Genomic DNA, 13,753 nt, shown 5'->3' with positions numbered 1-13,753 from the left:
GAATCAACTGAAACAAGAATCCTTGAAGCTCTAGTCCAACTATTGCTTACTGCTAAAGACTGCAGAGCAGGCTTTATCTGGGACACAGCAGAGAGAAGCAGCCTGTCTTTCTGGATTCTGATCCAGGCCACATTGCACCAAGTGTTGGTTTGAGGAAGCTGGGTTAAAACCTTCATATCCTGAAAGGGAGGGAGGAGTCGACTATAAGATGAGTCAGCTCATTCCAGCGGAGTTTAACGGTGACAGAAGGGAGTGTGACTGACAGGTGCTAAAGAAGATATGCCAGGGGGGCTCTACTGGAAATAAAACATTAATTTTATAGTCATGAACATAGGGAGGACAGGGGATTGTACATGGCGAGCTTTTATAGACTGTAGAGCCAGCACACACTGCTGGAAAGATTGACGAAGAGAGTAAGACAAGGGTAAGAAAAACTGTGACCCCAGAAAACAGGATCCATATCTTTTTGGATCCTGTCAAGATCCTGTCAAGTGCTTTTACTTGCTTGCCAACTTCAGGAAGATTCCCAGGTGACAATAATTTTCTGCAGTAGGACAACAGGGTGAGAATTTTGGGCTACATTCATTAAATAAATATTAGGGATAGCAACTACCTGCCTGTATTCGATACCTGTGTTAAAAGGGAAAGGTGGACGAGAATACTGAGACTAAGACACAATCTTTTTTTGTCTCTGATCTTTTGTGTGGCTAGGGATCAGAGGCTGCAAGCAAAAACTCCATGAGGGATTTCATACATGTAAAAAGGGAGAGAGAGGGCTTCCCTGGTGGCGCAGTGGTTGAGAGTCCACCTGCCGATGCGGGGGACACGGGTTCGTGCCCCGGTCCGGGAAGATCCCACATGTGGCGGAGCGGCTGCGCCTGTGAGCCATGGCCGCTGAGCCTGCACATCCGGAGCCTGTGCTCCGCAACAGGAGAGGCCACAACAGTGAGAGGCCCGCATACAGCAAAAAAAAAAAAAAAAAAAAAAAAAAAGGGAGAGAGAAACTCAGAGGAGCCTTTCCGTTTCTTAGGGAATCTGTTCTGAAGGTTTCTACTGGGAGAAAATGGAGCACTATCTTATGGTATGGAGCAAGTGTAAGAGTTTTAATAAGAGTCCTGCCTTGGATCCCTGCTCTCAAATAAGGTTTAGTGGAATCAGAGAAAATAGATCAACAACAAGAGCAGAAGTGGGAATTCCCTGGCAGTCCAGCAGTTAGGACTCGGTGCTCTCACTGCCAAGGGCCCGGGTTCAATCCCTGTTCAGGGAACTAAGATCCCACAAGCTGAGCGGTATGGCCAAAACAAAAACAAAAACAAGAGCAGAAGCAAAAAAGATCAGGTGGTAGACATGAGGTTGGAGATTTTGTGTACCCAGGGGTCCAGGATGGCATCTTTGGCACTTGTAGTAGAGTTGATAATTGACGGGACTGCAAAATGGGTGCTTGCCAGTGGAGGGCAGCTTAGTCCTGTGGGTCTTTCCAGGAGGGTGGGTGTAACAACTTGGAAAGTCCTGCCAAGCGTTTCTAACAGTTAGGTGAAGGGCTGAAATGCCACAGCCTACTGCCTAATAGTATTCTAAGCTGGTCTTTCTTTAGCTTATTTATAATTCAGAAACTTTCCTCTGCTGATGAAAGCTCCAGTGGGCACAGCATTGTGTTTATCTTTAATCCCAACCTGAAACAGTGATGAGCTGTTCAGAGGCATGCTTGCACACCTACATGCTGCACAGTTCCCTAGTTATTTTTACTTTGGTTGATAGAGAGTGTGAGGTTGTGCTAGGCAAAACCCTACAGTGCTGCCTGATCATTTTGGATAGGAGAGTGCCTGTACTTTGGGAGAAGTAAAGGATTAACGAATACACATTTGTAAGCCATTGTTCTGGGAGGGAGACTAATTATCTGGCTTTATTTAAACTAAGCTTTTACTGATGATATTTAAAGTCCTGAATTCAACCAATATAAATATGCTAATATCAAGTTTAGGCTTTCTGACTACCAACAGTACAGCCAAGAGCTAATGGTCTAGGTAATCACTTAAGCTATTAGTCCATAAGAAAATCCTCATTGCGCTGCTGTATATTTTGATCCTAGCGGGTATGTCATTTGGGAAGGTCACTTGTCTGTGAGAATTACAGTTGGCCTTTCATTTCACTGTTTTTTTGTTTGTTTGTTTTTGACTGCATTGGATCTTCGTTGCTGTGCGCGGTCTTTCTCTAGTTGCGGCGAGTGGAGGCTACTCTTCATTGCGGTGCGCGGGCTTCTCATTGTGGTGGCTTCTCTTGTTGCGGAGCACGGGCTCTAGGCATGCAGGCTTCAGTAGCTGTGGCGTGTGGGCTCAGTAGTTGTGGCTCACGGGCTCTGGAGCGCAGGCTCAGTAGTTGTGGCGCACGGGCTTAGCTCTTCTCCGGCATGTGGGATCTTCCCGGACCAGGCCTCGGACCCATGTCCCCTGCATTGGCAGGCGGATTCTTAACCAGTGCGCCACCAGGGAAGTCCCTCACTTGTTTTTTTCTTCAGTGTAATGACTGTTGGTCATTATACTGACTCTTAAGTTATTTTGCATAACCATTTGGGAAATTTGAAATATGACATTATTGATGCTTATTATTGCAGATCTTGGATGATGGAGGGGATCTTACTCACTGGATTTATAAGAAGTATCCCAACATGTTTAAGAAAATCAAGGGCATAGTGGAAGAGAGTGTTACTGGAGTCCACAGGTAAGATTTGACATGGGTATGCCTAGTTTTATGCAGCCTGGACATATATTCTTTTTTTTTTTTTTTTTTTTACAAATTTTTATTTATTTATTTATTTACTTTTGGCTGCGTTGGATCTCTGTTGCTGTACGCAGGCTTTCTTTAGTTGCGGCGAGCAGGTGCTTCTCTTTCATTGCAGTGCACGGGCTTCTCATTGTGGTGGCTTCTCTTGTTGTGGAACATGGGCTCTAGGCGCTTGGGCTTCAGTAGTTGTGGCACGTGGGCTCAGTATTTGTGGCGCACAGGCTTAGTTGCTCTGCAGCATGTGGGATCTTCTCAGACCAGGGCTCGAACCTGTGTCCCCTGCATTGGCAGGCAGATTCTTAACCCCTGCACCACCAGGGAAGCCCCTGGATATATATTCTTATAATCACATACTTATAGAATACATTATGTTAAAAATTGAAACCTGATCTGAAATGTTGAGATCTGAGTCTGCACACTTGTTTTTTGTCTTTTTTATTTGTGGTACGCGGGCCTCTCACTGTTGTGGCCTCTCCCGTTGAGGAGCACAGGCTCTGGACGCGCAGGCTCAGCAGCTATGGCTCACGGGCCCAGCCGCTCTGCGGCATGTGGGATCTTCCTGGACTAGGGCATGAACCCGTGTCCCCTGCACCGGCAGGCGGACTCTCAACCACTGCGCCACCAGGGAAGCCCTGCACACTTGTTTTTTAAATTAACAATACAAATAGGAAACTTAAAATAGTGAGTGGGGAGTAGCTAAGGGAATAAGTGTGGTCCTCATGTTTTCTAGTCATTGTAATACAATGACTGCTTGTCCTCTTTGGACGAATTCATTTATTCAACATCTATTTATTGAACTTCTACAGTGGACCAGGAACTACTCTAAGAACCATGCTAGGGATCTAGCAGTGGGGAAAACAGACAAAAGCCTGGGCCCTCATAGAGCTTATGTTCTTACACAGAGAACAAGGATTTAGGGTTCTGTTTCTCAAATGAGCATTAATTCCCTGAGTAAAATTGTAACCATTTCTGTTTCCTGTTATTTACCCAGAAAGAACTGAAAGTATGAAAGTTTTAGGGAAGTAAATTTTGAATAAGCCACCATCACTGCTTCAATATACTGTGATCTTTTTGAATGTATATAAACTATGGATTGTCCCATATTTTCAAACTTTTAGAAAGGGATGAATTTTGAATAAAACACCTGGTTCTAATTTTTAGTTGACTCAGTTTAAATAAAACCCCTATATACAGATATACATATTTATAGGTATATGTACTGAAGTTATAAAATTGAGACTATTGGAAACTTAAACTATTTGAAAGTTAAAATTGTTGCATTAGAGTAGTGGGATTAAAATAGTACCTAAAGTTTCTCTTTTTATTATTAAAAAGGGAAATAAAACTAATAAGCAATTAAAAATTTTACATTTTAATGCTTAAAATTTAGTGGTGGGTCAAAGATTTTCCCCACGTGGCTTTTGATTAATATCTTTATTTCTAAGCTGTATACAGATTCTGGAAAGGTATTCTTTATTTCTCTGTATACACCTTATAGGATGAAATTAGTTGTGTCTCAGGCTCTCATGCCTACTCAATTAACTTATTTGTGAAATTTGATATGAAACTGATGGTCGATTGCAATATCTCATTGTTTTATGTTCTTCTTGATTTCCTTCATCCTCAGGCTGTACCAGCTATCCAAAGCTGGGAAGCTATGTGTTCCAGCCATGAATGTCAATGACTCGGTCACCAAACAGAAATTTGACAACCTTTACTGTTGCCGTGAATCAATTCTTGATGGGTAATGTTTTGTTATCTTTGGGATGAACTTGAGTTGTTGAATTGAGGTTCTAAATTTTTTGGTTTTGGTTATTTCTAGAAATGATTTGTGTAATACCTCTGGATCTATTGCTACATCATACTCAATATTTTGTAACCCAAAGCTACCATTGCTGTCACTTACATCACACTCAATATTTTATGACCCAGAGCTACCATTGCTGTCACTATTTCAAGCAAATCTATTTTACTTAAAATGTCAGACCAGCCCCTATCTACTGGTGGCAGTTTTTACAGTCACCCTATCAGGCCTGGGAGTCAGTAACTAAAGTCATTATAAATAGGTAAATATCTTTGATGGTTTAGGAAAAGGTTCCTGGTATTTCTCTTCCAGGTTATGTTGTCAGTTCTTAAGCACCAACTATCATACAATTCTCTGGCCATCTGGAAAGTTGTGGTGAGCACAGGGTTATTTCCCAGTGGCATTTGTAGTTTTTCAAATCTGTAAGGACTGCAAGTCTGACAAAATCTACTTAGATATAATATACCAAAAATTGTGTTCTTCCAGTGCCCAGTTTCTGTTTCTACACTTGTGTCCTGAAATTCCTTCATTCTTGCTGGGAAGACTCAGTAATTCTCTATGTGAAACCATTAAGTTGGTTTAGAATATTGCCAAGCCAAATGGCTTCCATCATGTATTAGTTAATGGAAAAGTGAAGAAAGGGCCTGTGGGCCACATTACTAGTCTGAACCCCAGGCAATTTGCAACACCACAGGCACTGGAGCAAGAAGGACTTTGGTTTAACAATTGGCTCTATCATTTATTAACTCTAAGACCTCAGACTAGTTATTTAACCTCTCTGTGCCTATTTCCTCATCTGTAAAATGGTGACAGTAAGACCTATCTCATAGAGTTATTGTGAGGATTAAATGAGATAAGGTATGAATCCTGGGGATCAATGTTAGTTCCCTTGCCCTTCTTTCTAGAACCCTATATAGTAAGTTTAGGATTGAGTTAGATCTATAAGAAGACTTTTACTTTGAAATCTTTTTTTTTTTTTGTGGGCTGGAAGGGGGTGTTCAATGCAAATTCAAACTATTTTTAATTATTACTCCTATAGATTCAGTAGTATTATCAGATAGATTGGACATTTGAGTGAATCCTTACTCTATCAGTCTGTTTACAGACTGTCCCTAGTTCTGTCCACATATAACTGTTATTGTGATGCACAGCTTTGCACCTGATAATAATGATTTGGATATATACTCATAAAAATATTTACTCATCCACAACTGTTTCTTATAGATTTTTCAACTCCCAAATCTATGAGCCTAAAATCTGCCTATATTTAGTAAAAGATGCATGAAGGTACCTCTACTAGCTCATAAACATGGACAGAGTCCCTCCTAAGCAGTGTTTACCCTGTGGATAAGAAAGATACTTTAACATCAGAAATGTATGAAAATGAAATGGAAGCAGTGGAGCTGGAGTTAAAGTTAATAAAGAAATAGAAAAACATCACCCATCTACTGGAAACCTGAGTAGTAGTAAGAGCTTGTTGGCATCTTCAGATGGTGAAAAACTTTCCATTTGGGTCATGGGCAGTTGCTCCTCAGAGGAGTTGAGATGTGACTGGGTGCATTCAGGGTGGTATGGCCGTAGACTCAGAGGAGTTGAGAGTAGGAGAAGTTAAAGAAGTGGCAAAGTATGCTCCAGGGAAGGCTGCAAAATAGAGAGTCCATATGAGGAAAGGATTAGGGATTGAGCTTCTGTAGCTCTGAGCTGGTTGCACACTGCTCCATAAGCTATGAGGGAATGGCCCCACTCAGTCCTAGAGGACTCTTCTGTAATTGTCTGCAATGCCAAAAAGCAAGGCAGGTGCAGCCTTATGGAGACTGAGGAAGGAAGACTTGGTAGGAAGAAAAAGGATATCCCAGATAGGATTTTTAGATCATAAAACAGACTGTATTTCAGGAACTCTTCTAGAGAGTTCTGGGGCTAGAAGAATTAGAGAGAAGTCAGAGACTTGGCATGACTCTTTTACATCGCCAGACAGCTTACCCTCACATCCCCAAAAGTCCTTTCTTGACGGAGGTCTTTTCTATCCTTTATCCTTGAACCTTGAGGCAGATCTGGGTCCCTCAGATCACAAGGAAATCACTGCCTAACTGGAATCCACCCTGGTCTGTCAGCCTATCATTTGCAGAGTAGTGGTGTTGATGAAGTTTCCCTTCCACCACACAGTCATTTGTAGTCACAAAGAGAGAGTCATCTTCCTTTGGGAAGAGAGACAGAAAGGCTTGTGGGTAGTCAAAGCAAAGGAGGCTCAGAAATATGATTATTGATTTCCTTGCTGTGCTGAGCCAGTCAAGGACCATTCTAAGCCATGGCTTTTGAGTATGGTGGTAGCCCAGCCAGACTTACCGTCTTCACTCAATAGAAACTGCCTCTGCACTTAATTGATATTTATTGAGTTTCATTGGAGTTCATGGAGTTATACCAGTTCCTAGTGAGTGGAGTTGTCAAATCATTAAAAAGATAGGATTTCTACTTTGCCTTTGGGGCATTTATAGACTTTTCAACAGGAGAGGTTAACAGATGAGTAGAAAGACCTACAAATATTTGTCGGAACCATCTGTCTCAGAATGGCAGGTTTTAGTTGAAGTTTATTCTGCCTAGCCAGGGCTTCCTAGAGAAGGGAGACCAACTGACCCTACAGAGAAACCAGAAACTGCTCCTACAACTTCTTCCAAGAGACCCTGAAAACAGTAAGGACCTTTATTCTAGCTTCATAGAGAATCAGAGACAAAGAGGTAGAACATGTCTGAGCAGGACTCAGCCCGGAAAACTCACTACCTCATGTAGTCAGTGTTGGTGTGTTTCAAGGCTCTTCTCCACCTTGTTGCCCATTACCCTCCCTGGTGAATTAATGTGGGACCTATTGGCGATTTTTTTTTTTTGTGGTACGCGGGCCTCTCACTGTTGTGGCCTCTCCCGTTGCGGAGCACAGGCTCCGGACGCCCAGGCTCAGCGGCCATGGCTCATGGGCCCAGCCGCTCCGTGGCATGTGGGATCTTCCCGGACCAGGGCATGAACCCGAGACCCCTGCATCGGCAGGCGGACTCTCAACCACTAGCGCCACCAGGGAAGCCCACCTATTGGCGATTTTGATACTACTAAATGTAGGACTCATTTATCAGCATTATATTTTATGTGTCTAATTCAATAAGCTACAACGTTCACATTAAACCAGAGCTTTGTCACCTCCTAAATAAAAATTACATTTATATTTAAAAGTTACTTTGTGGTCTATAGCTTCTTCCCTTCTGTACCACTCCCAAAACAAGGGGAACAAAAAGAAAAAAGGCCTCACATAGAGATGGAATTGATTGGATAGCATGGATAAGAAAATACATATTTTGGGCTTCCCTGGTGGTGCAGGGGACACGGGTTTGTGCCCCGGTCCGGGAAGATCCCACATGCCGCGGAGCAGCTGGGCCCGTGAGCCATGGCCGCTGAGCCTGCACGTCTGGAGCCTGTGCTCCGCAACGGGAGAGGCCACAACAGTGAGAGGCCCGTGTACCGCAAAAAAAAAAAAAAAGAAAATACATATTTTATTGAACTTTTCTTTCTAGTCATTAAGTAGTTTCTCTAGGATAGAAACCAGGCTTGCTTTCAACATTAAAAAAAAAAAAAAAAAAAACGCCAAACCAAAAAAAAACAAAACCCAAACATGAAAACAAAGGGGTTCAATCTAATCTCAAGCAAGAAACAAGAGATTTTTCTGATTTAATTTTTTTCCCCCATAGACTTAAAAGAACAACAGACATGATGTTTGGTGGGAAGCAGGTGGTAGTCTGTGGCTATGGAGAGGTAAGGTTTAACCTTTCAATTATTAGGTGTTTAAAATGTATTTTGCTGAAATATACTAGAATTTTTCACTTGTATGGACATAAAAGTACATTCATTTACCACTTTAAGTGGGACAAAAGTAACTTCAGAGGCCCTCTGGTTAAAGTACAATCTTTCTTTTTCCCATTGCATTTTTGCTATTTTTTCTTTAAGTTGATTTTCTGACTGTTCCACTGCACTGTTTGTGATGTTCTTTTAGCTTGTGTTTTGATTATAAATCGTGAGTGTGGGTGTTCTTATGCACATGCATGTGCTAAGCAGGGTTTAGGAGTTTGTTTATGAACTGCATTCATTTTATTTTTTTTCTGATTTTTCCCTAAGCGTGAATCTATTCAGTGAAATTCCTTTTGGTGGCGGAAAGGGGGGTACACTTTACCAGAAGCTTTGAGAAACTGTTTTCTTTGTGACTTTCCTTATTACGTGTACTTTCTGCTCTCATCAGGTGGGGAAGGGGTGCTGTGCTGCCTTAAAAGCTATGGGCTCCATTGTGTATGTAACTGAGATTGACCCCATCTGTGCTCTTCAAGCCTGGTAAGCATGCAAAAGGAGATTTGCTTTTTCCTCTCACCACTGTCTAACGTATTATCTTCTAACTGCCTCCAAAGAATGGCCTAGTTAATGCCACATTTCATCTTAGAGGGGCCTAGATCCTGAGAAGCTGCCCAGATCCTGAGAGGCTGCTATTAACTGTAAGCACCTGTCTTTCAAAGATCTAGGAGCTCTGCTCTGAGAGAGCAGAGGCTGGCAGAAGCTACAATTTAGAACTCCTGTGGAAATAGTAACAGGGGACGCCTTGAACCAGAGAGCAAGTAGCCCCTTATCAGCTTCACATGCCATCCTTCTCCCTTTGAAAACAATGATCAAAAAAGAAATAGGCTGGCATCAGATCCTTTCTGAAGTGATGCAATGAAAAGAGCGCTTCTGCCACATTCCTCCCCAAGATGCATAACCTAATGTAATCAGGAGGAAATATCAGACAAATCTAAATGAAGGATAAACTCTACTAACTCTTACTGAAGGGTGTATAGGAGTTGTTTGTACTATTCCTAAGTATGAAATGATTCCAAAATTAGAAGTTTAAAAAAAAAATAGTTCCTTTCCCATCTAAAAATGTGGGTAATCTTATCTACATCAATTGTGAAAGTTCAGAAAATAATGATATAATTATTATACATTATATAATAAATATATAATTATGTAAAGTATAGAGGTGCTGTCACATAATAAATGCCTCACTAAGTGGTAGCTATTATTAAAATTGTCTCTTGCCACCCTCAGCAGGATAAAATACCACTGTCCCTGAAAACTACTGCAAAGTCCCCATGCCTGTAGCCTTGAATAACCCATCCAATCTTTACCATTAACCCTCCAGAGGAAGGCACCCAGCATAGATGAGGCATGGCATAAAGATGTTTCCATAACCATTTTCCCCTGTCCTACCACTCCCTACACACTGTAGCCATCAACACACAGTTTTCCCCAACAGAGTTGTTGGCTTTGCCTGAGTCAGGGCTCCAGCACACGAAGGGAACTATCACCATTCTAGCACTTTTTCAGGTTCATTAGAGAAACCTGAATGTGTTTTAATATTGACTGAGGTACTGATTGAAACTATCTTATAGACGTGAACTGATCACTTATTCTGTGTTAGGTACTGTGCTCTGTGCTGAGGATGAAAGATGAGTAGATGAATGAGACAAGGTCCCTGCTTTTAGAAGCACACAGACAAATAACCTCTGTGCAGTGTAGTAAGTGCTGTGATAGAGATAAACAGCACATGCTTCTGTAGGAGCACAAAGGAGGAATCTCTAACTAAAGAGCAGGGCAGTGAGGGTAGAAAGAGGTGTCAATGGAGCTGAGTCTTAAAACTTATTTAAGTGACTTCTTAGTTTGGAAGTATGTTCCAGGTACAGGCGACATATGCAAGGTCACCTAGGAAGGAGAGAGCACGGCATGTTTATATTAAAGAAGCTGGAAGTGTTTTAATGGAGCTGCCCGATAGGATAAATTTGGGGGAGTGGTAATACCTGAGTAGGAATCATATGTCAGTATAATCATATATCAACATAAGTATTTGGGTCTTATCCTGATACCAGACAATGTCACCAAAGTGTTTTAAGCAAGGAAGTGACATGAGCCAGATGGCATTTCAGGAAATCACTCTGCAAAATGAATTAGAGAGACATAAACCTAGAGGCGATGAGATGGGGCCAGGGGCTACTACAGCAAGAAATAATAAGACCTGAACATCAGGCCTGCACGTATAGAAAAGAGGGGATAGATTAAGAATTAAGATTTTAAGGAATTAAGGAAAAAGACTCAACCAGATGTGGTGACAGTTTTAATTAGGGAGAGGCAGTAGGCTAGGACATTCTAGTTTATTTGACTCGTAGAGCTGGGTGAACAGTAATGCTGTTGATTAAGATAGAAAATATAGAAGAAGAGAAACAGAATTGGTGGTGTGGGTAAGATAATGAGTCTATTTTCAAGCACAATAAGTTTGAGGTCCTTGTGGGACATGAGGAGGAGCTATCCAGTAGATAATTTGATCTATGGCTCTGAAGCTTTGGATGTTAATGTGCAAATCAGCCGCCTGTGAGGCATCATTTGTAGCCAAGGGAAAGGAATGGATAAGTGCCGAAAGAATAGAGAAAAGAATACCCTACAGAGTACCAACATTTAAAGGTTGAGTGAGATCGAGAAGGAGCAATCAAAAAGTGAGAAAACAGTATCATGGACTCCAAGAGTATAGAGCCTTAAGAATGCAAATAATGTTTAATGTAGCAGAGGATATCAAGTAATATTAGAGTCTAAGAAAAAAATTGTTTTTGGCATTCAGGAGATCACTGATTATCTTGGGGAGAGCAATTTCAATGGGGTAGTAGGTTCAGGTAAAATTGCACTTTCTAGAAACTTGATTGGGGTTTCATGGTTAACCCTGCCTCCCTATTATCAGGAAGAATTAGGTCCCAGTGATAGAAAGAACCTTTTATTTCTGTCCTGTATGAACTAAGGAAAGAGTTTGAATTTTTCACTAAGAATAGTCCAGCTGTACCAAAAAGTGATGTAGGTACCAAAGCAACTTGGGTAATAGCTTTTGAGGTTGTGTAGCAGAAGGCTCCCCAGCTGCTTTTTTAGGTTAATTGATCATGCTTTATTTCTACAGTATGGATGGATTTCGACTGGTGAAATTAAATGAGGTCATCCGACAAGTGGATATTGTTATTACCTGTACAGGTATGATTATGACATATAAAATGGGGTGGCACTTGGGAACACTTTCATGGAACAAGTGAAAAATGACTGGAAATGTTCTGAACAAAACCAAACTCTAAAAGCTAGAGATAGTAGTCCACAAAACCAATCTTTCACATTCTTCCTACCTCTTTAGAACTCTGACCAAAAGTATACCATTAGTTCATCCCTAGAGGAAAGTTTCTCTCTAGTCTTTTTAACTGTTCCATATCTCCATTCATCCTCAGCTACCTAGGAGGTGGCTACCAGTGAGTTTTATTTGGGAAGCTAGATCTTAAATTTGTACAGTTTTGAAAATTTTACTTCCAAAAGTGATGTGTATTTCTCTCTAGTCCCTGTAATTAAAGCAAGGCTAGAGCAAAATTCTTCCTAGTTAGAGAAAGTGGAAAAGGTAGTTGTGTTAATTCCCAAAGATGTAGATTTTGAGTTTTAGAGAGGAATATGCAGATATGTCTACTTTCCTTGGACTGAGATATTTTATCTTTATGTTAGAACCATAAGCCATTGGAATATTGGGTTTATTTTATAATTCTATTTTAAAGGAGGAAAATCAGAATATTTAAGAATAAAACTATTATTTGTAGTCTCAGGGAGAGCTGGGGGCAAAGAAGAACCATAAGAAATTGTTCTTAGGGCTTCCCTGGTGGCACAGTGGTTAAGAATCTGCCTGCCAATGCAAGGGACGTGGGTTCGATCCCTGGTCCGGGAAGATCCCACATGCCATGGAGCAGCTAACCCTGTGCGCCACAACTACTGAGCCTACGCTCTAGGGCCCACGAGCCACAACTGTTGAGCCCGTGTGTCACAGCTACTGAAGCCTGTGTGCCCTAGAGCCTGTGCTCTGCAACAAAAGAAGCCACCGCAATGAGAAGCCCGCACGCCACAACGAAGAGTAGCCCCTGCTTGCCGCAACTAGAGAAAGCCTGCCCACAGCAACGAAGACCCAACACAGCCAAAAATAAATAAATAAATTTATTTTTAAAAAAAGAAAAAAGAAACTGTTCTTTTTCACATCAATCCTTCGATCTCTTTTTTTGTAAGTAGCTTTATTGAGATATAATCCACTTACCATATACATTTTACCCATTTTAAGTGTATAATTCAATGTTTTCTAGCAAATTCACAAGGTCATACAACCAAGACAATCTGATTTTTTTATTGAGATGTAATTTACATACTGTAAAAGTCACTCTTTTAAAGTATACAGTTCATACAGTTCTGCAGCCTGTGGAAGGAAAACCACATTCACAGAAAGACAGACAAAATGAAAAGGCAGAGGACTTTCTACCAGATGAAGGAACAAGATAAAACCCCAGAAAAACAACTAAATGAAGTGGAGATAGGCAACCTTCCGGAAAAAGAATTCAGAATAATGATAGTGAAGATGATCCAGGACCTCAGAAAAAGAATGGAGGCAAAGATCGAGAAGATGCAAGAAATGTTTAACAGAGACCTAGAAGAATTAAAGAACAAACACCTAGCAGAATTAAAGAACAAACAAACAGAGATGAACAATACAATAACTGAAATGAAAAATACACTAGAAGGAATCAATAGCAGAATAACTGAGGCAGAAGAACAGATAAGTGACCTGGAAGACAGAATGGTGGAATTCACTGCCATGGAAGAGAATAAAGAAAAAAGAATGAAAAGAAATGAAGACAGCCTAAGAGACCTCTGGGACAACATTAAACACAACAACATTCGCAATATAGGGGTTCCAGAAGGAGAAGAGAGAGAGAAAGGACCGACCCAAGAAAATATTTGAAGAGATTGTAGTCGAAAACTTCCCTAACATGGGAAAGGAAATAGCCACCCAAGTCCAGGAAGCACAGAGAGTCCCAGGCAGGATAAACCCAAGGAGAAACATGCCGAGACACATAGTACTCAAATTGACAAAAATTAAAGACAAAGAAAAATTATTGAAAGCAACAAGGGAAAAACGAAAAATAACATACAAGGGAACTCCCATAAGGTTAACAGCGATTTCTCAGCAGAAACTCTACAAGCCAGAAGGGAGTGGCATGATATATTTAAAGTGATGAAAGGGAAGAACCTACAACCAAGATTACTCTACCCAGC

The 13,753-nt window shown here is 41.1% G+C and overlaps 1 protein-coding gene across 8 annotated transcripts in view; it reads left to right on the top strand.

The window, feature by feature from the left end:
* The window catches only part of AHCYL2 (adenosylhomocysteinase like 2), a 168,899-nt gene that overhangs the window by 134,841 nt on the left and 20,305 nt on the right, over positions 1-13,753 (top strand). For all 8 annotated transcript variants that reach the window (XM_012533888.3, XM_004272207.3, XM_049714498.1 and 5 more), the window contains 5 exons: positions 2,612-2,718; positions 4,409-4,525; positions 8,314-8,377; positions 8,859-8,947; positions 11,583-11,653. In XM_012533888.3, coding sequence (XP_012389342.1) covers positions 2,612-2,718; positions 4,409-4,525; positions 8,314-8,377; positions 8,859-8,947; positions 11,583-11,653 — 448 coding nt within the window. The remainder of the gene's footprint in view (positions 1-2,611; positions 2,719-4,408; positions 4,526-8,313; positions 8,378-8,858; positions 8,948-11,582; positions 11,654-13,753) is intronic.

Source organism: Orcinus orca, chromosome 9 (assembly GCF_937001465.1).
Source record: "Orcinus orca chromosome 9, mOrcOrc1.1, whole genome shotgun sequence".
In the NCBI taxonomy this organism is placed as follows: domain Eukaryota; kingdom Metazoa; phylum Chordata; class Mammalia; order Artiodactyla; family Delphinidae; genus Orcinus; species Orcinus orca.
The sequence above is the reverse complement of the archived record's forward strand: the minus strand, read 5'-3'. Positions and strand labels throughout refer to the sequence as shown.